The sequence below is a fragment of the Salvia miltiorrhiza genome, chromosome 8, assembly GCF_028751815.1.
Source record: "Salvia miltiorrhiza cultivar Shanhuang (shh) chromosome 8, IMPLAD_Smil_shh, whole genome shotgun sequence".
NCBI classification, from domain to species: Eukaryota; Viridiplantae; Streptophyta; class Magnoliopsida; order Lamiales; family Lamiaceae; genus Salvia; species Salvia miltiorrhiza.
The window spans coordinates 12,841,191-12,865,814 of record NC_080394.1 but is presented as its reverse complement, the minus strand read 5'-3'; the positions used below and the strand labels follow the sequence as shown (position 1 = coordinate 12,865,814).

The window sequence follows — 24,624 nt, the reverse complement described above, 5'->3', positions numbered from 1 at the left end:
GAGAAGGGTATGAATTGCATATGGGCTGGCCCAACATACTGCATCTAATTGGGTCAAGAGCAGCCTAATAAATTGCGAGTGCAATAGCATACTTTTTTTTAATTAATATTAAGCGCAACATTTTTCATGACACTGTAATGCTACAGTTCAGGTGTTTCAATTCCTCCCACCGTCCACCGCCGGCTACCGCTGCGAGATAGGGTTCTGGTGAAGAGATCGGGAAGACTTGCCACGTACGGCCTCGTATTCTAGGTGAGCTCCTCCTGCAAGCGACCTAAAACACCACTTTTCTCTCCAGTTATTTTTCTCGTTTTATCCAATGCTTTTTATTTGCTTCCCATTTTCTGCATTTTTAGTTCGATAACGAGCTTAGGGTTTTGCATTAGTTCTTAGTTATTTAACTGAATTCTGAATTTAATTGCACTTATTGCTGTGTGTTAATAAATGTAAAGTTGGGATAGCGTGAAATCAAACTGATGAAAATGCAATTGAACGGAAATTATTCCAATTTCAGATTTAGGCATTGTTGGACTATCTCTTAGTTTGGCTTAAATTTCATCTCTAAGTTGGGAGACAGCTTCAGAATGATGCCTCAGTTTGAAAGTTGTGAATTTTGACATTAAAACATGCATTTTGAGCTGAGCACTTGATAAACATGCATAGAAAGTTACAAAAACAAAGTGAGCTCTATATAGCTCTTTGATTCAAGAAGATAATTGATGAATGAAGAAAGTTATAGCAGTAATGGTGGAGGTATGGTGGACACTGGTGGGTGCAGCTATTCCTGTTTTGGTTGGTGGTCAAGCTTTGAGAGTGAAGGCGAGGCATGCCGAGGAGCAACGGATGAAAAGTGGTCGGGGCAGGGAGAAGAGCGCGGACGACATCTTTGTGTGTGAGAGGGTTTGCACATCGAAGAGAATGCTGAAGAAAGTCGGGGCCTTCTCCAAGGATCCGATCCCAGACACATGTGTCACGGTGTGTGGAGTTTCAGAAGTTGATGCTTGCGCGGATGCCTGTGCTCGAACTGTGTGCGTTAACCAACACCAGGTACCCAATTGGAACGATGTTTGCCTCCGTAGATGTCAGAATGAATGTCTCAAGTTATCTGCTTCATGACATAACATATTACATGTGTATGCATCTCCTTTATCACTTAGTCATCAATGTTGCACAAAACGGTATTTTAGTGTTTTGCCTCTGCGCCACAACATTGAGATCTGTTGGAGTTATGATATGTTGCTCATTTGCACCCTTCATTTCTAGTCAACTTATTTTCATGATCATGTCAGTATATATCTTTTTAGTTGGTTGATGAATGGGCAGGTTAGGTTGCATTGTGGAGAAAATGAAATTTCTTCGGTTTAACCGAAAGCTCAATGTCAGCAGTGACCCCTGAGGTATAGAAACGGTAATGGAACACATTTTATTCAACAGAAATGATGATTATTAGTTATTACCCCCCAAAAGTTATTGAACAGGAAAGCAAACAACAAACAGAGGGGGCACAATCAAATTCAAACATAGGCATCTGGGTTCTGAATGAGGAAAGCTTCAACAGCCTTGTACATCCCCAAAACCCTCTCTTTGCCTGCCTTCACTTCCTCCTCCTTGAGAGTGAAGTCCCCAGCAGTGTAGTACTTGCTCGTAACCTTGGAAATCGAGCCACCATCGCCCGACTCCTCAAACTTAACCTCGTAGGTTATCTTCTCCAGTTTTTCCGCCAAAGCATCGCCTTCCACCAACGTGTAGCAATAAGTAAGCGTCTTCTCGTCCAGTTCGTCCACACGGTACTTCACACACTTGAGAGGGCTACCTGCAGCCATGTTTAAACTTACTGAAGCAATCTACTGATATATATATATAGAAAACAAAAACAAAAACTCAAACTCGGAACTGACCTTCAGCAAAGTTGATCTGCTTGATGCTCCCAGCACCTCCATCACCCTGTGTGAACTCAATGCTTTTGATGGCTTGCGGCAGGAGCTTCGGGATCAAGTTGTGAGAATCGACGATCGACGCCTTGAAGATCCTCGATGGGGCAATTGGGGAAATGTATTCATCACTGAATGTGCTCACACCCATGGTTATTTTCTAACTCAAGGATTCGGAAAAATGGTAGATTACTGTTATGACTTGTTTGGGGATGAGTGAGTGTGTGAGGAAGAAGATGAAGAAGCAACGCATATTTTATATGTGCAATTTTGGGTTCTTCAAATTATTCCAGATCGTGTCTTTAAACTGCAGACGGCCAAACTTATACCATAATTATTCCATTTCAAGGTTACAATAGTTTATTATGCAATTTTAGAGTCCCAAGCTCACAGCCAATCTAAAAATTTACTAATTTAGAATATTATGTAAGACAAAGAAGAGCATATCTTGAGCTTAGATAATTCCAAACACAAACTCAAAGATTAAGAATTACACATGATCTTCATTTCACCACAATATCCAATGTAGAGCAAACAAGAAAATGGATATGTACATGAATATATGCTACTCTATTTCACTCTGGGAAGCACAAACTAAACTTCATCTTCGCTAAAATCATCATCGTCGTTGCGTGCGTGTATTGGCCTAGCGGTAAGAAGTTATTGCCCAAGACTTGAGGTCCTGGGTTCGAATCCTCCATTGCGTGGTCATCAAATTTCTTTATTTACTTATATAATTTATCAAAAAGAATAAAATCATCATCATCGTCATTGCGGTGTCCCTGAGAATGATCTCATCGGGCACAAACGGGATTCGAGCATCTCAAGCATAAAATCCAAGCACAAATAACGTGGGAATTATTTAGACACCACGAAGAATTTTAGCAGATTTGATGAATTGCATCCAACCATCTCTCACTAGCTAGTTTCAGCCGACAGTCCTTGTTGACTTCTGCCAGGTTGAGCATCGCCAGCATGTAAGCTCAATGCACAGAAACAGATACATATATATGCAGAAATTACTACATACAACTTGAAGTAGAGCATCAAGCAATCCATGAATCCGGGTAAGAGGAGTTGCATCTTTTCTGACTTCATCTTTCTCTTTGAACGAAAGCAATGTGAGAGCATTCAATGCCCATCTCAACTCACTCTTTAATCCACTTTGAGGAGCCATAACTATCCTTTTGTTATTCTGCTCTGGTAAAGTAGTTGCAGAAGACAACAAAACTCGTGAATCATAAGCGGATTTAGATGAAAAGTAAATACTTTTATACCACTTTCATGCATATAGTAGCCTATAGATTAAAAGATCAAATTTCTATCCTATTTTTTAGCTTGAACACTTAACTCTAAAGCATACACCCTATGTGTGTGTGTGTGCGCATTTTGGGGAGTAATTCTTTCCTTTTCAACTTTCCCAAGGACAGAAATCAGAAACACTGTATCTTACTAATGCATTGTCTGTAACATATGAAATATCTCAGTTTCTTTGAAAAAATTGCCTAGTAAGATAGCTAAAGCACACAATAAACGTACGCAAGAAAAGATCTTCTTATCTAACTGCTAAAAAATGCAACAAGCCATTTCAAATCACAACTTTCATAAGAAAAAAAACCACGCAGAATAAGTCTCAAAGCTCAAAATCACAAATTCACGATTTCACAGCATTTCTGAGTAGAATTTTTCTCTGGACACATAATGAGAAATAGAGCAGCGGGTCACACGCAGCACAGACATGACAAGAGCTATTGAGTAAAAAAAGTTACGTCATTTTGATGGACGGAGGCTTTGATGAGCTAAATATCTGAAGGTCTAGCAATGAGCCCATATTCATGATTCTCTCAAGGGCATTTGTGACGAGTTCTTCATCCTCTGTAACATTCAAGCATTTTGGAAAGTTTAGGAAAAGTGGTGATAATAAACACAAAAATGCAGAATTTGGGGGCTATAATATTAGCAACGTGACACAAGTTCCGTAACCTGTAACATAATCTTCCAAACACTGGAACATTGTTTCAAGACAGTGACGATTCTGGCCCATTGCAAGTTCATTCTCAGCCATAAAAGAAAAGTTCCTAATTATTTGAAGCAGCTACAGCACACTGCTGCTTTTCTGCCCGCCCTTCATCAAGAAGATTAAAGAGGCCATCTTCCTCGAACCACCAACCTGAAGGGCGAGACTTCGAACTACTCTTTTGTGCACACGGATCCTTATACCATACACACGAATTCATATCAGGATTCCAACTACTCTTTTGTGCACGAACTAAACTTCGTCTTCACTAAAATCATCATCGTTGTCATCCATGTTAACGACGGAGGAAATGGTCGCAGCCCACGTCTGCAGACCAGCCGCGGTGTCCCTCTTCCTCGTCTGCTCGAGCTTGTCCACAGCGCTTTTCGGAACTCCACATTTCAAGAGAATGATCCCAAGCGACTTGAACGTGGAGTCATCTGGCACGATATGGGATTCGAGCATCTCGCGGAAGGTAGCTACCGCCTCCTTATACCTCCCATCAGAAGCATAGAATCCAAGCACAAGATTATAGGTAAGCAGCCTTGTCATCAGCCCTAATTCTCTCATCTTTCTTGCAATCCAAAAAGCTTCCACGAATCTCCCATTCCTTTTATACATGGACAGCATCATAGCATGTGTGAACTCATTCGCCTCCCCATTTTGCTTCAACCTCTCGAATATCTCCTCCGCCTCTGCCACCATCGAACGCTCACTGTAGAGATCGATCATGCAGTTCAAGGAGTAGACATCAAGCCCCGCCTCTAACGACTGGAGCGTCCTGTACACCTCCTCCGCTTCTCTCAAGTACCCCACCTTCGTGTACAGCTTGATCAACGACGTGCATATGACCTGATTCATCGACAATCCTATGTTTCGCATGGCACGGACATAAAATGTCGCCTCTTCCACATTCCCAGTGTCTGCAAACGCATTTATAAGGACTCCATACACGATTATATCAGGCTTCACGTTGTGAGAGATCATGTCCTCGTATAACTCAACAGCCTTGTCTACACGACCTAACTTTGCATAACTAGAGATGACTGCACAATATGGGACACAATCAATCACAAGCCCTGCCTCCTGCATTCTTCTAAGATAAACTATCGCGGTTTCTGGCAAATCCGCGCTAGCAAGCATTTGCACAAGAGAATTATACCCACATCTATCAGCAACCAACCCATGTTTCCCCATGCTATCAAACAAGCAGCAAGCCTGCTCGAATTTCCCCCCGATACCATATGCTTTGATCATCACATTAAACTCGATAACAGTCAATTTTTGAACTTGCACACAACAATCAAACACTTTCTCAGCTAGTGAAACATACCCTCTCTCACCAAAAGCATCAATGTTGGCAGAATAGCACTCGGAAGTCATTCCCCCTCCACGGTGAAACCTCTGAAACCACGACCACGACTCCTCCAGCAAGCCAGCTTCTATATACATTCTTGTCAAGGAAGATTGAGTGAACTCATCAATCTTCAATCCTCTCTCATCCATCTCTGAAACCAGCCCCTCTGCCTCATGAACCATATGCCTAATTGCGTAGGCATACAAAAGAGTCCGATAGCTGACAGCATCGGGCTCAAGAGAAGCTGCCTTCATCTTCTTCCAGTATCTTGCTGCAGATTCTATGTCATTGTGCTTAGCATGAAGTGATATGAGAATATTATAAGTTCGTGTATCGGGACAACATTTAGCACTCTCCATTCTCCCAATTAGGGCAGCAACCTCATCAAGCTGACCATTGTTACCATACATGTGAATCATAGTGTTAAAAGTCACCGTGTTAGGAGATATACCTTTCTGCACCATCTCGTTGAACGTCTTACTTGCTTCATCGAGTTTTCCTGCTTTTCCATATGTATCAATCAGCGTATTGTACGTATAAGAACCAACAGTAGCATCCGTTTTACTCTTCCATACACCACCTCTACGCCCCTCCAACACAGAGTTACCACGCGACCACTTCTTGAAGAACTCCTCAGCAGCCGCGAAATCCCCTGCTTTCTTATACATCTGCACCACAATCCCCATGGTGACCTCATCCGGCTCCATTCTACGCATGATCATCATCTCCAACCACTTCATCGCCACGTCCCTACGCCCTCCTTTGCTGTACACATCAATCAGAGTTCCATAGGTGGAGTTTATGGGCTCAACCCCATTCTTCGCCATCTCATCCCACAGCCTCTCGATCTCACTCCACTGCCGCGCTTTCCCAAGAAGGCGAAGCATTATGTTGTAGTGAATGACATTCACTTCATGACACCCTTTCCTCTTGAACCACTCGAAAATCTCCATTGCCCTCTCCCACCCCAGCTGTTCCTTCAGTAGTATGCTCCTCTCCTTGTTCGTCAGCGTCGTCTCCCACGGCTTCAGCGCCTCATCCAAGTCGCTTATCCTCTCCAAAGCCTCCAACATGGCGGGAATGCTCCCTCCGTACCTCCCCCATTTCGTCGAACACTTGGTCTGCATCCCTTCGTCCCGCCTAATTCCTTGGCCATTTTTACTGTAATTTCCCTTTACTTTCCTATAAACCCTATTTTTCGCATCTTCCGCCAGCGAATTACGAGCTAGCAATTCCTCATTAACCCTATTTTCCGGCACCGAAAGCACATCAAAGCTCCCATTTTTTCCCACCTTACTATCCGAATTCTCCAGAATCTCTTCTTCTTTCTCGGGAACCACATTTCTATCATAAAAGAGGCCACCTTGAGTTCCAGAACAACCCCCGAAATCGAGGTTTCTCTCGATTCTGCCACGAGGACCTTTGACAAATCTATTTTTTCTTAACAAGCCGGGGCACTCGAGAACTTGCCGCTTCAGCTTCTTTTTTACTGTGTCGCTGGATTTCTGGGGTGGTGGAGTGACAGAAATTCCGACGTTTGGCGGCGTGGTTGTGGAACTGAATATGCGTAGACAGCTGGTGTCTGAATGCGAAAACTGTACAAACATTTTGCCGGGATTAAGGTTAAACACCAGAGATTCTTGATAGACAGTATTTTACAAACAAATGAAAACGAGCACGAGAATAAATACTGTTATGTTAATTAATACAGACAATAACAATAATATGATTTTGATTATAGTTAGCGATTTTTCAGTAAGCCGTCTTAGCTCAGCTGGTAGAGCGCATGGCTTTTAACCATGTGGTCGTGGGTTCGATTCCCACAGACGGCGTTTAATATTTTTGTGTTTGATTTCATGAATGAACTCCCCTAGTCCTTGATCCTTATGTAGGATTAGGATACATGGAAAATAATACTACTCCGCTATATTTTTATTAAGATATTAAATATATCATCTCCCATTATTTGACAATGTTTTCTAATATTTTTATTTATTTCTTTTTTATTCTTATTTTTACCTTACTTTTTTTTTTCTTTCTAAAAACATTATATTTTAGTTAATAATAAAACATTCAATACATATCAAATAAAAGATCATGACTAGAGTTTTAATTTAATATTCCCTCCGTCCCATGAAGCATGATCCAGTTCTTTTCGGCATGAGAATTAAGATATTGGTATTTTGTGTATTAAGTGTGGTAGGTGAAAAATTGAAAAGGTGAATAAATGATAAATTTTTTTTGTCATTTTTAGAAACAGGTCGAGCTTCGTGGGACAAACCGAAAAGAAACTGGGTCATGTTTCGTGGGACGAAGAGTGTATATAATATATCTAAAATAAAATTGAAGAAATCTCATCAAAAGGATGGAATTGCCCATTTTTATCAATCATGTTATCAATCATATAAAATAAACACCTTTAAAGTGTGTTTACTTCAATGGAAAATGAAAAAAATTGTATATTTTTTTTTATCAATTTTTCATTATTTACATATATTTATCATGATAAATAAAAAATAAAAAAAATTAAGAGCGGGTGAAACATTTTCTTGGACAGCTTCTTTTCGCATATTTTCTCTCTAATGTTGGATAATATTATCCTAGGTAGGGGTGTGAAAATATTACTATCTAACATTTTCTAATCTTTTCATTTCTTGCTAAACATATGATTAAGAAAAAGAAGAATAAAATAATATTTTCTCATTTTTTCATATTTTTTATTTTTTAATAAATATTTTACAATAAAAATAAATGCACATTTGGCTTATTTGATTATATAATAAATTACTCTTGTAATTCTTAATAAGTCAAGAACCAATAAATAAAGTATTTCATGTGTCCACGAAAAGATGTCATAATTTATTATTTTAATTCGTTCAAAAAAATATTTTAATTTATTTTTAGTAATCCCTCCGTCCATGAAAGAACTTCCTAGGAGAGAGTGACACATGTTTAAAAGAAATGATGTTGTGTGTATTGAGAGTGGATAAAAGGTAGAGGTGAAAATGTGTTATAATTAATATTGAGAATTGTGAAAAGTGAAAAATAAGAATAATTATAAATGGTGGGGTATAGTCCAAAAATATGTTGGAAGTTTTTTTGTGGACGTCTAAGAAGTTCTTTCGTGGACGGAGGATGGAGTATAATTTATGAATCTTTTCTCTACTCGTTAACTTGCGGCTTATTTTTTGACTCATTAATTTTTATTTTTATTTTAATTTTCCTAATGTATGGACCATTTTCTCCATTCACTACTCTCTTGGCACATCTTTACTGGTGAACGGGCGAGTATGATTGTATTCATATAATTGCACTGTCGCCATTTTCATCATAAAGCTCGCACCTTTCAATTCTTCAAACCTCGAAAACCTAATCCCCAAATTTTGAACGCAATCGACACAATCTCCGGCATGGCGACGAACCCGTCTGAGGGCTATGCCGCCGACTTCTTCGAGCAAATCCTGTTGATGTCTCCCTACGCCGGGCTTACCGGAACCGCCGCCGGTAGTTCGTCGGAGACACCGTCGTTGAATTCTAGTGCTTCGCAGCTCTACCAGCCGCCTCCCATGTTTCCGTTGGGCCTCAGCCTGGATAACTCTCGCGCCGCCGTTGGCGACGCCGCAGCTTTTCCCGCGAAGCCTGTAAGCTCGAATTATTTTGTCGCACTGTTTTTTTTTTCAGTTTTGGCGGTTGACTTAGGTAAATTTGCTGCCTATATGTGATTGACTGTGTGTCGGTTATGATATAATCTAGTAAATTAGTCAGGATGGGTGGTCATGAATATGTGAGCATCGAAGAAATTGGGTGACAATTTGGAAAGTTCGTATCTTTTTTGTTTGAATCAGTGAGTGGGGGAAGTTGTTGGTGTTTTTGGTGTATGAATCTTGATTGTATCTGTTTCCTTTTTCAGCAGGATGCAGTAGCTGTGAATAGTATGACCAATTTGTATCCTGGTTTTGATCAATCACAGAATCCTGCTACCCACCACCCTGTTCCTCAGGTTCAAGACATCATTCTCTAACATTCGTTGTAGACTGCAGTTATTCGCGTCTTAGCATACGTATAGTCTCATGTGTATCGCGTATGTGGTTGTATGCATCCCTTTTGGGGAAGAGGGAATATATCTTGGACTAGAAAACCATTTGGTTTGCTAGCATCTGTGGGTTACTTTCACCAGTTCTCTCCTTGTTGCTGCTTCTGAAACGGCACTCTGTACGTGCTAGAAGCTAAACCGAGAGTCTCTGGTACTTGTGCAGGCTTTTCAAGGTCATCCTACGTCTGGCCCAGAAGTTTCTGCGCCACCAAACCCGCCTCCCATTAGGCCAAGGGCGCGGGCACGAAGGGGGCAAGCAACAGATCCGCATAGTATTGCTGAAAGGGTATGTCCGTTATCAAAACAAGCAAGAGAAACTGGTTGTTGTATTGCTAGTGAATCTGATAATTGGTCGTGTTTGGATACAGCTGCGTAGAGAAAGAATATCAGAGAGGATCAAGGCATTGCAAGAAATCGTTCCCAGCTGCACCAAGGTGTGTCTATTCTGCAACAGTAGTTATGCTTGTCGCACATTTTTGAAGCGGTTGTAATTATGGTTTATTAATCCTGTCTCTTTTGGCAGACAGATAGAGCTGCCATGCTTGATGAGATACTGGATTACGTGAAGTTCCTAAGGCTTCAGGTCAAGGTAAAAGAGTCGCTTAACTCTGTAGCAATTTAACTTATGAAGTGTGCACTAATACATTTGGTAATGGGATAATTTTTGCCTTGGTTTTCATATTGTCAAAGGTTCTGAGCATGAGTAGGCTTGGTGTGGCTGGTGCGGCAGCACAGCTCGTTGCTGACCTTCCCCTGCTGCCCGTCGAGGTGAGTAGACAAAACATATGTTAACAATAGTGCATGCAGGCAATGCACATATGGGATTAATTTGAGTTGATAACCCCTAGGGTGAGAGTTGTGAAAATGAAGCAAATCATCCGGTATGGGAGAAGTGGGCGAGCGAGGAAACAGAGTGCGAGGTAGCTAAACTTATGGAAGATGATGTGGGAGCTGCTATGCAATTCCTCCAATCCAAATCACTCTGCATCATGCCTATTTCACTTGCATCACTAATCTACCCCACTACTGCACCCGATGTCAAAGCCGAGCCCTCATGAACCTTCTAGAAAACTTTATGCACGTGCCTTTCACAACTCCCACACTTGGCTTGATGTAGCTGAGGAGCGAAAATTTGGATAGGTGCTCCCAAACTCATGATATTTGTTGTATGTAAATCTAATATTAGATGTTGCTACATATGGTCATAATCTTGCCTCATCTTCTGCCCCTTTTGTTGCTGATTATATCGCTCAAATTCACCTTTTGCAATGTCAACTTTCTATCTGTATTATGTTTATGTATGATGTGATCAACAAGGCATTCAACTCTTCTATGTGTGTTTTCTGGAACTGCAAAATGGTTGAAATTTTACAATTGAGTCAATAAAATAAGAAAATACTACTGTATAAAACATATACAGAGTCTGTATATGTATGACTAAAGCTTCCAATTATATATTTTACGATACTAAAGTAGAATATTTTAGCTAGTTACCTTAATAGTGTTTAGATTCGAAATTACAGCGTTGATGGAGGCAAGAAACAAAAGCAAAAGGTTGTATTACTATTTAAGCAATAAAACAACAAAAGGGATATATGATGAGGATTTTAACAAAAACAATTCTTATAGGGTATGTAGTGATGCAATTTATGAATGAAGCCAATATATGAAAAACCATCATTGTTAACAATCAATTGAGATAACTTTTGACTTTTGAGTTGAAGAAGTTGAAAAAATGTAAAAGAAGATAGACTTGGAAAAAAGGACACGATGTAAATACTTTATTATGAATACAAATGTTTGCATTGCACTAAAGTCCGTATGAAAATAAGTTCTCCAAAAAAAAAAAAAGTATGGAAATTGACACAAAGACTAGTAGAAATAATTTATTTTGAAAATACAAATCTGAATGCAGTAAAACGTTATTAAAAGTGACAAAAATTTGTGTGAGAAGAAGAGGGTGTCCCCGCCAATCCATGAGTCATAACTACCCCCAACGGTTATTATTATTATAAATTTATAATCATTGTTCCAAGCAAGAACCCTAAGTATTTATGTTGAAGGATTTCCTATTTTACCCTTTGAATCTGAATATGGTAAAAAAACAAAAGTTAATTTTTATATCCCAAATTTTCATTTTCTTCTAAAAAACCTCGAATTTTTTATTTTTTCTACAAAATATCCCGCTATACAAAATTTGATGACGAAAAAATGATAAAAAAAAAACTCCGAACTTTTAGCGTTTTCCAACAATGGTGGTTCCTAATATAGTTTTCTAACAATGACAGTCCCCAAAATATTTCTTTCGGCGAGATAATTCATCATTTTGTCACCGAATTACGAATAGAGAGACATTTTATGAAAAAAATTGAAAGTTCGGGATTTTTCAGGAGAATAAAAATTCAGGATATTTTGTGGAAACGTTGAAAGTTCGGGACATAAAACACTATTAACCCTAAAAAAAATCAAAAGTTTGAGAGCTGAGTAGTGTATGCAGTAGAGCTGGCAAAACGGGCGGGTCGGACCGACGAGCTTATGAGATTGACCAGGCCGGCCCGAATTCGATCAGGCTGCCAATTTTCAGATCCAGCCCAACCTCAATTGGGCTATCGGACAATCGGGCCAAACACACCCATTGATTTTTTTTTTCAAAAAAATCTATTTTTATTTTTACAAAAAATTAAATAAATTCAAATAAATTTAAATAATAATTATAAACAAAATAAAAATATAAAATTTGTTATCGGTGATGCTTAATTTAAATGAGGCAAATATGATATTCTTTTTTATTTTATAGAAAATAACTATGACTGCCTAAAAGATCTACTGCTTCCAGTATGTCAAATGTCTGCCTAAGCTATATTAATGTCTTGTTTCAGGCATCAATGTTATGATACTTGTTGATGCATTTACTTAAAATAAGCTTTCTGTTAACCATCAATAACCCATTTTTCATGTACTCTGGGCATCTGTAACCCTTTCTAGTAATACTTTTATATAAATGGAAGTTCCTGCAGAGCTTGTTTAGGGTTTCAACTTTCAAAACAAAATAAAATAGAATACTAAAATAAAATTAGAATAATAAAATTAAAATTTAAAAATGAATCGAGCGGACTTTTTAGCCAGAAAACCACAAGCTTTTTAAGGGTGATTCTATACATAGCCCCTATTTTACTCAGTATAGCCCCTTACAAAAATAATAAGAAAATTACTATTTTAACCTTATAACACCAAACAAATTAATCACGTAATAAATAATTGTTCTTTGCTTTTGAGAAACCAGCCTCAACGAAACCAGTCCCACCTCGTAGTGGAGACACGCAACTAAAATCAAACTAATTAAAAGAGAGAAATGTTTAGGAAAATTCCTAAAGACTGAAATATATACAATTGAATCATCAAAAATATATATACAAACAACTCGCGATTTTGAGTAGCACAGTCGAAAGCCTCTCAAATAATATGGCTACAGAATATGTAGCCTCGCTCCATTGAATTCTAAAAGCAAAATTGAAACGAGAATTTATTATTAGAATAAGCAACCAAATCCAGTGAAACAAAAAAAGAAATATTATCATTGTCAAAGCCTCTGTCCATGATCACCTTCAGTGCAAACTGCACAACCCCTTCAAACATCATATTGTTTCCAGAAGCTCTCACCTCTATTTAGCAGCCATCAAATCCTGATCATCATGATTACGCAGGAATGGATCATCCTTAATTATTCTTATTGTTTTGAGAGAAGAATGGTGGCTATGAATAGAATTACCCGCTTTTTAACCTTGGGCCCGATTAGTCCAACGGGCTGATTGGATGAGCTTTTTAGGCCTGAGTTTTTTTGGGCCTACATTTTATACAGCCCAGTTCAGCCCTAAACACGGCCGGGCCGGGTCGAGCCGTCGGGTTGAGTCGATTTTGCAGCTCTAGTATGCTTGTGCAAAACTAATTTTCACTGACAAAGTTGAAAGCTTGGAAAGTCACCGGAGATAAGTCGCCAAAACGACGTCGTATGGTCTGTGCATAAATACCAAAGATTGTGTGAGGAAAGGTATTAGTTATCGCAGATGGGGCACGGCGGCTACGGGAAGCGCAGTGGCGCCGCCATCGAGAGGAAGAAGCCCGCCGGCCAGCGCCGCCCCAAGGCCTTAGCAATTGACAAGAAGTCCAAGGCCACCAAGCCCAAATCCGTCACTTTCAAGAACCAAATCCGCTCCATTGAACGCATGCTTCGCAAAGTATTTCCTTGCACTTTCCCATTCCAATTTCACGATTTTCCTCGTGTATGTGTGTTTGTGTCCATGTAGGACTTCATGTGCAATTTTGCTGGCAAGGCTATGTGGTGAAAGTTTGCGTTTAATTTGGCTAACCCTTGTTTTGGTAATAGGTATCGGCTTATTGAAATCAATTTCTGTTTAGTATTACTCGAAAAGTTAGTTATTGCAAAGGGAATGGAGATTAGGGTTGTTTTAGGTTAAGCATTACTGTTTTCGGATGCTAGAAACTTGGTGAAATTAGAAGAGAAGCTTTTAGATAAAGAATTTATTTCCATTTTCCCTTTGTTTTAGACATGAAAGAGGCTGGTATACCTGTGAAACTCAAGAAGCTTTTTCCCCCCTTGAATTGGATTTTCCCGTATGCTTTTTTTTTTGGTGGAGGTGTGGGTGCTAAGCTAATAAACTCTTTTGAATTTGCTTTATTTAAATGAAACGTGTAGATGATCAATTATATTGTAATGCACAGGATCTGCCTCTTGAAATAAAGGAAGCTCAAGAGAAGAAGTTGGAGGAACTCAAGAGACAACAGGATATTCAAAATCGTCTGGCTCTGGAGCGTAAAATATTCTTGCGGTATAGAAGGATCAAATTCTTTGGTGAGTATACCCATGAGGAAATTTCAGTATGCTCTTTAGTTCAATGCCTTTGTGTTCTTTGTACAATTTTAAAAATTGTTGGAAGTGCTTACTAATTCCAATCTTTCATGGCCAGAGAGAAGAAAGATCGAAAGAAGGATAAGGCGGTTGGAGAAACAGCAGCGTGCTTCCACTGGTCAGGCTCAGGAAGCAGATATTTCTGAACAACTGTCTAAACTGAAGGAAGATCTTGAATATGTCAAGGTATGTTGAGGCATGTTATGCAGCAGCTCGTGTGATCGTATCTTTCATAGCATGTCTTTCTGTACAATATTCTATGACCTTGTAAGTCAAAATGAGACATATGTACTCTGTGCTCATCTTAATCACAAATGCTTTATGTGGAAAAAAGAGCAGGTATCATTGTTATCAGGTGATTTGGGGTGATGAAATGGAGCACAATAAGTTTAGGCATAAAGTTGAACATTAAAGTGGTTTGTGGGTTTATTCCACCACACAAAAAGTGTTTGTGATCCCTGCTATAAGACTGCCTATATACTTTTCTCATCGAAATTTTATTTCCAAATTCTGCCTGTGTATTATTTTCATAAAGACTCTTATTAATCATTTATTCTTTATTTTGTAACATCAATACAGTTCTTTCCGAAAACCGAGAAATATGTGTCGTTATATGTTGGAGGTGACGAGGCAGAAATCGTGGAAAAAAGAAATACTTTGCGCAAGCAAATTAAGGATAATCTGATTGCTGCTGCTGCAAGTGGGAAGGATTTGGAAGGTACTTTCTTTGCAAACTCTTAGTAGTTCTGCTTAAGCTAAATAGTGGTTGTGTTGTTCTGGCAAATAGATGAATTGGATTTTATTATTTGTCTTCTCCAAGGACAGGTATCATACTTTTCAAGTAATTGTGAAATTTAGAATCACATTGTTATAGAAGTAAAGTAGAGTGGAAGATTATATTCTACAAAAAAGTTGGATGTTTATTGTTTTGTCAATTAGCAAGTGAATGATACGGCTGGAGCTGCATTTCTTGTTATAAATAAACCAATAGCTTCTGTTTTATTAGCCATAGCATACTCCCCAATTGTTGGGTATTCTATTTTCTTCCATGATCATATTCATAGTCTCTTAGGTTCTTGCTAGTGTTGAAGAGAGCTAGTGTGTGATTTGAGAGTGCAATATATCATGTTGTTTATTTTATTTTTACCGGTACATCTGTAGAACTACATTAATTTGAACTTATGTCACAGAGACAGGGAGTGAGGATGATGGCACCTTGGATCCCAGTGATGATGATTTCTTTTTAAATGGGAGCTCTAGTGAAGAGGCTGAAGCAGATGATGAGTGGAGTGCAAGGTACTCAATCTCAGTTTTGCATTTCATTTTCAATATCCCATGATCTTGAGAAATTTTGCTTTTCTCCTTTAATTGTCGAAAGCCCTATTAGAAAGAGAGTTCATATAAATTCAAGTAAAAATGTTGTTCTCATGCTGCCATTGCAATAAATCAGCAGGGACAAGCCATTGCGTTAGATCGGTGATGACAATATTTAATGAATCTTCTTTTCATAGGAAATTTCACTCTGTAGAATGAATAATGTACCAGGGTGTGACTTAAAGCCTTAAGCCCAGTCACTGGGGCAGCCCATCATTTTTCATGCTTAATTTTTTGAAAATATTTCCATCTTATCATCTTATGATTACTTTGCTATCAACTTCTCACTACCTATTTCTTCATGGAATACACTATCAAGAGAATCTTTTCATTTGGCATGCAGGGATCAAGCCTCTAGCGCCTCGGGCAAAGCAGCATCTGGGATGTCCAGTGACGAAAGAAATCAGGTTAGCAAGTGAATTATATATATAGTTTCACTTCCATTAGACTATATCTGAAAGCTGTTATTTCTTTGTCTATACTTGCAGAAACTGATCTCTGCTCGTGCTCTAATGCCGCCTCCTGGTCCCTCCAGGAGGCCAATAGTAAGTTCAACTAAGAATGAGTCGAGATTCGCAGGATCCAACAAGAAGCCATACAACAGAGCTGAGATATCCACATCTAGCAACACTTCTAGTATCGTTAGACCTACCTACAGTAAGAAGCCATACAGCAGAGCTCAAATATCCACATCTAGCAACACCTCTAGCAGCTTCAGTAGACCACCCTCACGAAAGAGAGACCCCATGGAGTCGACCACTGGTACCTTGAGCTCAAACTCAGACGCTAGAAAACCACGAAGAAAGAGGAGGCCTAAGAAGAAAAGGCAACAGACATCATAGTTGGGAACCTAAAGAATACGCTGTTGTCTATCTTTCTGCGTTGCTCGCTCTTCTTACTGCGATCTGAAGTGATTTCGAATTTGATTCTTGATTAAGGCTTGACTCAACTCTGGCTGAAAAATGTTGTCATTTTTAGTCATAGGTTGGCTGTTCTATTATCCATAGTTGTAGTGTGAAGATGTGTACAATTACTTTGTATTGTAATCTTCAAACTTCTCATCATGCATATCTAATGTATTTATTTTTGTGATTCTAGTTATATCAGTTATTGAAGTTCCAACTCATTGCATTTTCGTTATGCATAAAACTCAAATGAAATGAAAGTTCGTTAATGAGATTATAAAATTGAAAAAGATATGAGAAAACTACTAAAATACGTGATACTATTTTTTAGTCAAATTTCTAACTATACATTGACTTTCAATGCAAATTCTTAATAATTTGATATTTTACAAAATAGTTAGAGGTAAAAACAATAACTTTAACCACTTTCTTATTGTTCTATTTTTGACAAGATCAGGCCATGATGCTTTGTGGCACACTAAAACGACCCAAAGAATCTATGGCCATAATAGGTAGGGTTGTAAACAAACTAAGCCGCTCGCGAACTATTTGGAGCTCGACTCGAAAAAAGCTCGTTCAAGTTCGTTTAGAGAAGCTCGATAAATGAACAAACTAAACTTGAGCTTAGTAGCTAGTATTCGGCTCTTTAGCTCGTGAACATGTTCGTCAAGTGATTTAACTTGAAAAATATAAATTATTAGTAGATACAACTTATATTTATCCACTAAAATAAATAATAATTGTATTAAATCTCTAATTAATTTTGTTTGTTATAAGAAAATAATTAATATATTTATTATTTTGAATAAAATAATTTATTTTTAAAATATATTTTTTGTGGAACGAGGAAGTAGCTTTTGGCGAGAGGAATCTAAATAGTGGCAACACTACTTATAGAAACTTCATCTTTTGCTCCACCATATTCTCACGCCATTAAAATACCATACAATTGTTATGGATGGAATCATAAATGTATATGCATATATAGCTTATATTAGTGGAATTGAAACACCAAATTTAGTATAAAAAGTAGTAATACAAAAACTGAACTAGTTAAGATGTCCTATCATGGAGGATGGTAGCAACGATGAATTCACAAAAATAATTTTAAGAGTGTCACATGACTCACATCAGCATCACATCAAAGGATTAAACCCATCAATTTTTATAAATCTATCCCCTCAACAATGAACCTAGGAAACAACTTTTGCATGCATTTAAAAGGCAAAAAGTTGGGTCCTAAATTTTAAACAATTTTATGAATCCTAAACTTTGAAAACATAATTGATTAATAAAAGCAAAAATAATAGTAATACTAAAATAAAACGAAATCAATCCAAAAAAACAAAAAAATAAATAAAAGAAAAATAAAAGAAAAAAGAAACAAAAGAGTATAAAAGATGCTACACTCCCTCTCCTTCAAGCCTTGAAATTTGTGCATAAGTGAGTCTTAAAATTGAAAGTTGGGTTTGTGTTTTTCGCCAGTAGCAAATCCAGATTTGTCATTTTAGGTTGCTAAATTTATTGAAATACTACTATATTTGAAAATATTTGCATGGGGTTCGGGGCAGGAGCCCCCGAGCTATTTTTTTTTTTCAACATTCCGTCCATTTTATTTTTATATTCAATAGAATCTTAATGGCCTTAGAATTAGAATCAATCACTTAATATTATAAATAGTTGTTCGCAGTTCTATTAATTCAATGGCGAGTACATTGAAAGCATATAAAGACCTACTTCTACGCCTTTTTTTTTTTGAAAAATTGTTTCATCTTCTAAAAAAATAAACTGATTCAATATTAATGTTCATAATTTTACTTTGACTCGATCATTGACTCAAATTCAACATTAAAAATTAATTAATAAATGAAAATGGGTAAAAAATAACACAAATTTAACAAACCAATATAATAAATCACTATAAAATATTAAATAATTAACGTGGATATTATAGTTATTAAAATAATATATTATATTATATTATATATATATAGTAAAAAAAAATACTAATTTGGGGGTACAATTGCACCAATGTGCATCCGCCAGTATTTTTCGTCACTTGAATTCATGGTGATGCATTGGTGAAAAAGTTGACTCCTCAACTTTTTTGGCAAAAAAACTTAACGTTGGTAGTTCACACAGCACAACAAGGTCGACCTGCCTACTTTGAGGCTAATCACTCCACTAACAATGAATAACATTCACACACAAAAAATCTTTTATTCGTCCATCATTGCCACCAATATATATTAGGTCTGGAATGGGGAGCCACAAAATCTACAAACTTAATCACCGTATTCTTCTTTTGTTTTGAATTTCACAAGCCAAATGTGTGTTTGATTTTGGTTAAATACTTCAACTGTGAAATTGGTAAAAATTAGATATTGACGTGTGTTTGATCTAGGGGTGTGCATTTGGATTTTTGGTTTAATTTTTTTACTAAAATCAAACCAAATCAAATTTATACTATTTGATTTAGTTAAATCAAATTGAATCGAATAAATTGAACCAAATTAACTGAAATTTTTAGAATTAAAACCAAATCAAATTGAAATAATTCGGAAAAAATTGAAAAAAAGTTGAAAAAAAAAACGTAAATAAATCAAATTGTACTTCATATGTGCCCCAATTTCATGCCCCTTTGAGATTGACACATGTTTTAATAAAGAGTGACGATGAGCAACCACATTGTGACCACTCACAAACTAGTTAAATATGAAAAAAAATATTTGCTCAATTATTTTTTTTAAAGATGTAATTATTTTAGTGTATTGTTCACATTGTAGTTATTTTTTTATATAATTTATGTGTAGTAGTATTTTATTTGTAAATAAATAAAATAAAAGAATGCAAAAAATTAAAAAATTATAGGTACAATATAGACAATACAGTAAAAATAATTACTATCATATTTTTATTTTAAAAAAGTAAATTAATTAGAATTTTTCGTATTAAACTAATTTGTGAGTGGCCACAATGTGACTGCATAGATTTATTGTTTATAAAATGATTTAGTGTATCTTACGAGGGTGTTAAAGTGGAATAAGGGAGGGTCCTTTTATAGGGTTATACAAAGTAATTTTACTGAAAATAAAAATGGGCATGAAACTGGGGAGACATACTAAAATGATAAAAAAACAAAATGAAATTGGGGAAGGAGGGAGTATTTAATATCAAAATTATATATATATATATATATATTAAAAATAATTTGATTTTTGATTTTGTTCGATTTTTACCGAATAAAAAATAAATCACACTGAAAAATCGAATTCTTTTAAAAAATAAAAGTAAATCAAATCAAAAAATCGAATCATATTTTAATATTTCAATTTAATTATTTAGTTTCGACTATTTTACTCCCTCTTAATTATATCTATTTTTTTATTAATTTATATGTGCGGAGCCAACCAAATTAGGGGTCACGGAAAAGGAGTTAAAATCTGGATATTTGCCTGATAAAGAAAGGGATGCACAACTAACAAACCCGATATATCATAAAGTTTAGCAACTTATACTTGGTTTCTTATCCACCAAAAAGAAAGGAAGAAGAAGAAAAAGAAAAGAACTATAAAACATTTAATGAATTTTAATGCGTATATATTTTGTATGTTGGTGTGACAATGACATCAATTACAAAAGGAGCCTAAAGTTGTGTTCGGCGAATTAATTGAAAATTCACTATTTCACCGGACTACTTAATATTTTTAAGGAGCGTTTAGCTCGATGAATGAAATAAATAAGATTAGTAGAATTATTCTTTTGTAAGAGGTCTTGAGTTCATTTTCGTCTCCGTGCAGTGATATCTTTTATGTTTAGGTGGTGTTATATTCTCGTGTAGCTTTCCCACAATTGTGTGGTGTTGAGGTTCCGCCTGCGTGCGAATTGTATAATTGATTATATTCAGATACCTTTTGTAATTCTATTTTTTTTTTTTAAATAAATTATTCAATTTTGAATGATAAATAATTATTCAATTAGATTGGGTTGCGGGCCAAGTTTTAAATCATACAAAATAAATACTTATTTAAATTGAATTTTTTTATCAATCATGCATTATCACTCATCAAAACCCTCCTTAAAATTGTATTTCTCACATAAGACTTTTGGGTACAAATTAATACTCCCTCCGTCCCATTATTGAAGACACACTTTCCTTATTGGGGTGTCCCAATAATAAAGACACACTTCCAAATAAGGAAAGAATTAGGCTTTAATATACACTAATTAATTGCACCTTAATTAAAGTATAAATAAGACCAAAAAAACCCTAAACCAATTTTCTACCCTCTGCCTCTCTCCCAGAATCGACCCCCCTCTCTCTCTCGGCTCTCTCGCCGCCGGCGCCGCCCTGACCGCAACACCTCCCGACGAAGGCCGGCGGTATCCATCCCCATCTCGCCCTCTCTCTCTCTCGCCCGACGAAGACGTCGCCTCAGCGGTGCAGCCGCCGCCTGCTGCTTCTTCTCCGGCTAAACAGCCGTCACCCACCCCATGTTTGGCCGTCACCCACCCCCTCTCTTCTCCTTTCAACTGCACAGCAGCGGTGGCTTCGTTTCCTCCGACGGAATCGTTTGCCTCCTCTCCTTCGTTTTCTCCCTCCTCGCCGGTGGACTAGGGTTTACTTCTCCGCTTCTCTTCTCCTTCTCCGCCGCCGCCTGCTTCTCCTTCTCCAGCCGACGGCGGCTCTGGGGCCGCGCCGCGACCGCCTTCCTTCTTCCCCTCGCATCTCTCTCTGTCCGACTCCTCTCTCTTTCCCTCTCGGTTCTCCCTCATCTCTCTCTCCCTAGACTCTGTGTCTGCCGCGATTCGATTTTTGGGTTAGGGGCTAGGGTTTGCCGCGATTCGATTTTGGGTTCGATTTTGCAGGTTCGATTTTGGGTTTGATTTATGGGTTTGATTTGGGGGTTGAATTTCTGAGGTGGTGGTGGTTGTCGTAGGCGGCGGCGGTAGTGTCGATTTTGGGTATGAATTGGAGGTTGAATTTCTGAGGTGGCGGTGGTGTCGGAGGTGGCGGTGGTGGTTGTCGGAGACGGCGGTGGTGGTTGTCGGAGGTGGGGGTTGAGTTTCCAGACAATATTTTTTATTTAATTCATTTAAATTAATTAAATTTTTTGAAATTAATGAAATTACAAAAATTTAAAATTCAACTAAAACATTAAATAGAAATAAATAAATACACTAAATTAAAACTAATCAACTACACTAATAGTGATGGGCCACAACACTTTAACAACTAATCTACCTCTCCTTAATCTCCGTGCCCAAAAGACCTATGTCTTTATTAATGGGACGGAGGGAGTACTATATACGATTAACTTACCATTACTATAAAGTTTGTACACTATATACATTGACGTAAAATTCAAAACTACATATTTCTTTACCTCATGACCCCACCCAAGAAAAGAAAATGAATACGAGATAAAGGAGCAAAACAAAAGGTTAGCAAACCGCTGGTAAACAAGCAAAAATTAATGTTAGTTTAGAATCAGTTTTGCAGAGACATGCCTCATTCTTAATTCTTTGCCAATGTCTTTTTAATTAGCAAAATAGTGATTAGACGCTAATCAAGCTTAGTGTATACTAAGATACAAATAAACATTAGTATTATATATGTAGATGTATTATAACAAATGAAGTTTGGTAGATGATGATGGCCACCTTGGTTTTCCTGGTAATAAGAGAGTATCCTTAAAGCCTAGACAAGATGGCACATACAACTTGGATTCATATTATTATGTTGTGCAATAATATGTGTATTTCCCTTTTCAATTCACAAACACAAACATTAATCATTTTATGTCTTCTAAATGTTGTGTTCTTTCGCAAGATGTAAAGACAACAAATTAAATGTCGTTAGGGCAGGTTAGTTATGAGTTTGAATTATCATGGATGGAAATTAATTGCAACCTTGCCTAGAATATTTGAAGTCTAGCTAACTACATATGTATACACAAACACCCTTAAATATACCCCTATCGTCCATTAAAAAACTTCTTAAGAGGGAGTGACACATAATTTAAGAAATTGTTGTTGAGTGTATTGAAAGTGAAAAAATGTATTATAATTAATATTGAGAATAGTGAAAAAGTGAAAATAAGCATAATACAAAAATAGGTAGAATTTTTTTTGGGACGTTCTAAAAAGAAAAAAGTATTTAATTCTTTCATGGACGGATGGAGTATTTGTCTATAATAATAATTCTCAAGAAACTTTTAGAGTGTGTTCTTTTTAGTTGATAAATTTATCATGGAAAAATGAGAGATAACAAAAAAATCTCATCTTTCTTTTTTCCTCATTTTCTTCACCATTTTCATTCCTATTTTTCACTTAGGCTGCGTTCTCTTTGTGGGAAAATGATGGAAAACAAATAATTTCCCTCATTTTTCATCTTTTTCATGTGTTCTCTTTGTTAGCAAATTTTATTCGGGCATGAGGAAAAATTTTCCCGGACAGCCCCTTATCCCACATTTTCATCCCAAATCATGATAATATTATCATGACCTGCAGGTGTGATAAAATTTTCCCATGATGTATATTTTTTTGATCTTTTAATTTTGCCCTTAACACTAAGAATGTCAGTGAGTGAGTCTTATTCGGATCGAAACCATTAATTTTTTTTTCTTCAATTTTACTCCCCATCCCACCCCCCGCTCCCACCCAAAAAAAAAATTCTCGACACCTCCACCCACCCTCCCCTACCCCACGCCCCCACCCACCCCCTCCCCACCACCCCCCACCCCCACCCCAAAAAAAATTATTTTTTTTTTCTCGCCACCTCCACCCACCCTCCCCTACCCCACGCCCCCACCCACCCCCTTCCAACCCCCCCTTCCCCCTCCACACCCCCCCAATTTTTTTTTTAATTTTTCTCGCCACCTCCACCCACCCTTCCCTACCCCACGCCCCCCACCCCCAATTTTTTTTTTTTTTTTTTCTCGCCACCTCCACCCACCCTCCCCTACCCCACGCCCCCACCCACCACCCACCCAAACCCAATTTTTTTTTTTAAATTTATCTTGCCACCTCCACCCACCCTCCCCTACCCCACGCCCCCACCCACCCCCTTCCCACCCACCACCCACCCCCCCCCCCCAAACCCCCAAAAAAAAATTAAAATTGATCTCGCCACCTCCACCCACCCTCCCCTACCCCACGCCCCCACCCACCCCCATTTTTTTTTCTAAATTTTTCTTGCCACCTCCACCCACCCTCCCTTACCCCACGCCCCTACCCTCACCCCCCCCCACCCACTGCCAATTTTTTTTTTTAATTTTTCTCGCTACCTCCACCCACTCTCCCGTACCCCACACCCCCACCCACCCCCTCCCCCCACCACCCACCCCCTCCCCCCAAAAAAATTTGGGGGTGGGGTGGAAGTGGCGAGAAAAATTAAAGATTTTTTTTGGGGGGGAGGGGGTGGATGGAGGTGGCGAGAAAAATTAAAAAAAAAAATTGGGGCAGTGGGGTGGTGGTGGGGAGGAGGTGGGTAGGGGGCGTGGGGTAGGGGGGATGGGTGGAGGTGGCGAGAAAATTTAAAAAAAAAAATTGGGGGTCTGGGGTAGGGAGGGGTGGGTGGAGGTGGCAAGAAAAAATTAAAAAAAAAATTGGTTGGTGGGGGGGTGGGGAGGGGCGTGGGGCAGGGGAGGGTGGGTGGAGATGGCGAGAAAAATTAAAAAAAAAAATTGGGGGGTGGGTGGGGGCGTGGGGTAGGGGAGGGTGGGTGGAAGTGACGAGAAAAATTAAAAAAAAAAATTGGGGTTGGGGGCGTTTGTGGGGAGGGGGTGGGTGGGGGCATGGGGTAGTGGGGTGGGGTGGAGGTGGCGGGAAAAATTAAAAAAAAAATTTGGGGTGGGGAGGGGGGTGGGGTGGGGGCGTGGGGTAGGGTAGGGGAGGGTGGGTGGAGGTGGCAAGAAAAAAAATTTAAAAAAAAATTGGGGGGTGGGGGGAGGGGGTGGGTGGAGGTGGCGAGAAAAATTATAAAAAAAAAATGAAGTATGGCATAAAATAAAATTGA

At 38.1% G+C, this 24,624-nt stretch overlaps 5 protein-coding genes and 1 non-coding gene across 13 annotated transcripts; 4 read left to right on the top strand and 2 right to left on the bottom strand.

Annotated features, from left to right (window-relative positions):
* Positions 1-93: 93 nt before the first annotated feature.
* On the top strand, positions 94-1,256 carry LOC131001107 (uncharacterized protein At5g64816). 3 transcript variants are annotated; one of them, XM_057927330.1, is made up of 2 exons: positions 94-252; positions 743-1,256. In XM_057927330.1, the coding sequence occupies exon 2, from the start codon at positions 745-747 to the stop codon at positions 1,114-1,116; it is 372 nt and encodes a 123-aa protein (XP_057783313.1). In that variant the 5' UTR covers positions 94-252; positions 743-744; the 3' UTR covers positions 1,117-1,256. The 3 variants fall into 3 exon arrangements, with proteins under 3 accessions (XP_057783313.1, XP_057783315.1, XP_057783314.1); XM_057927332.1 differs by having other exon boundaries at positions 102-252; positions 730-1,256; XM_057927331.1 differs by having other exon boundaries at positions 103-252; positions 740-1,256.
* A 142-nt stretch (positions 1,257-1,398) lies between these two features.
* Positions 1,399-2,175, bottom strand: LOC131001106 (major allergen Pru ar 1-like). The gene is made up of 2 exons (XM_057927329.1): positions 1,899-2,175; positions 1,399-1,813 (listed from the first exon to the last, which is right to left on the bottom strand). The coding sequence occupies exons 1-2, from the start codon at positions 2,080-2,082 to the stop codon at positions 1,515-1,517; spliced, it is 483 nt and encodes a 160-aa protein (XP_057783312.1). The 5' UTR covers positions 2,083-2,175; the 3' UTR covers positions 1,399-1,514.
* A 237-nt stretch (positions 2,176-2,412) lies between these two features.
* On the bottom strand, positions 2,413-6,981 carry LOC131001105 (pentatricopeptide repeat-containing protein At3g23020). Of its 4 annotated transcripts, none has more exons than XM_057927326.1 (4): positions 3,915-6,981; positions 3,701-3,806; positions 2,962-3,131; positions 2,413-2,883 (listed from the first exon to the last, which is right to left on the bottom strand). In XM_057927326.1, the coding sequence occupies exon 1, from the start codon at positions 6,910-6,912 to the stop codon at positions 4,201-4,203; it is 2,712 nt and encodes a 903-aa protein (XP_057783309.1). In that variant the 5' UTR covers positions 6,913-6,981; the 3' UTR covers positions 2,413-2,883; positions 2,962-3,131; positions 3,701-3,806; positions 3,915-4,200. The 4 variants fall into 4 exon arrangements, with proteins under 4 accessions (XP_057783309.1, XP_057783311.1, XP_057783307.1 ...); XM_057927328.1 differs by having other exon boundaries at positions 2,962-3,126; XM_057927324.1 differs by having other exon boundaries at positions 2,413-3,131.
* An 83-nt stretch (positions 6,982-7,064) lies between these two features.
* Positions 7,065-7,137, top strand: TRNAK-UUU (transfer RNA lysine (anticodon UUU)). Its single transcript has one exon. It is a non-coding gene; the product is annotated as a tRNA-Lys (tRNA).
* A 1,351-nt stretch (positions 7,138-8,488) lies between these two features.
* LOC131001103 (transcription factor UNE12-like) lies at positions 8,489-10,729 on the top strand. Of its 3 annotated transcripts, none has more exons than XM_057927321.1 (7): positions 8,489-8,946; positions 9,216-9,305; positions 9,562-9,684; positions 9,767-9,832; positions 9,922-9,987; positions 10,089-10,166; positions 10,247-10,729. In XM_057927321.1, exons 1-7 carry the CDS (start codon positions 8,716-8,718, stop codon positions 10,454-10,456), a joined length of 864 nt encoding a protein of 287 aa, XP_057783304.1. In that variant the 5' UTR covers positions 8,489-8,715; the 3' UTR covers positions 10,457-10,729. The 3 variants fall into 3 exon arrangements, with proteins under 3 accessions (XP_057783304.1, XP_057783305.1, XP_057783306.1); XM_057927322.1 differs by having other exon boundaries at positions 8,539-8,946; positions 9,219-9,305; XM_057927323.1 differs by lacking the exon at positions 9,216-9,305 and having other exon boundaries at positions 8,539-8,946.
* Positions 10,730-13,282: 2,553 nt separating this feature from the next.
* Positions 13,283-16,800, top strand: LOC131001102 (rRNA-processing protein EFG1-like). The gene is made up of 7 exons (XM_057927320.1): positions 13,283-13,633; positions 14,139-14,268; positions 14,384-14,511; positions 14,905-15,043; positions 15,516-15,621; positions 16,043-16,106; positions 16,188-16,800. Exons 1-7 carry the CDS (start codon positions 13,463-13,465, stop codon positions 16,539-16,541), a joined length of 1,092 nt encoding a protein of 363 aa, XP_057783303.1. The 5' UTR covers positions 13,283-13,462; the 3' UTR covers positions 16,542-16,800.
* Positions 16,801-24,624: the final 7,824 nt, after the last annotated feature.

What these genes read in the sequence shown, in the direction of transcription:
- LOC131001106 (XM_057927329.1), bottom strand. Translation starts at nt 2,082, where the DNA reads ATGGGTGTGAGCACATTCAGTGATGAATACATTTCCCCAATTGCCCCA. An exon ending in GCAGATCAACTTTGCTGAAG is followed by an intron (nt 1,814 to 1,898) that starts GTCAGTTCCGAG and finishes ACATGGCTGCAG; the next exon opens with GTAGCCCTCTCAAGTGTGTG.
- LOC131001107 (XM_057927330.1), top strand. Translation starts at nt 745, where the DNA reads ATGGTGGAGGTATGGTGGACACTGGTGGGTGCAGCTATTCCTGTTTTG.
- LOC131001103 (XM_057927321.1), top strand. Translation starts at nt 8,716, where the DNA reads ATGGCGACGAACCCGTCTGAGGGCTATGCCGCCGACTTCTTCGAGCAA. An exon ending in CAGCTTTTCCCGCGAAGCCT is followed by an intron (nt 8,947 to 9,215) that starts GTAAGCTCGAAT and finishes TTCCTTTTTCAG; the next exon opens with CAGGATGCAGTAGCTGTGAA. An exon ending in CCCACCACCCTGTTCCTCAG is followed by an intron (nt 9,306 to 9,561) that starts GTTCAAGACATC and finishes GTACTTGTGCAG; the next exon opens with GCTTTTCAAGGTCATCCTAC.
- LOC131001105 (XM_057927324.1), bottom strand. Translation starts at nt 6,912, where the DNA reads ATGTTTGTACAGTTTTCGCATTCAGACACCAGCTGTCTACGCATATTC.
- LOC131001102 (XM_057927320.1), top strand. Translation starts at nt 13,463, where the DNA reads ATGGGGCACGGCGGCTACGGGAAGCGCAGTGGCGCCGCCATCGAGAGG. An exon ending in TTGAACGCATGCTTCGCAAA is followed by an intron (nt 13,634 to 14,138) that starts GTATTTCCTTGC and finishes TGTAATGCACAG; the next exon opens with GATCTGCCTCTTGAAATAAA. An exon ending in GATGATGAGTGGAGTGCAAG is followed by an intron (nt 15,622 to 16,042) that starts GTACTCAATCTC and finishes TTTGGCATGCAG; the next exon opens with GGATCAAGCCTCTAGCGCCT.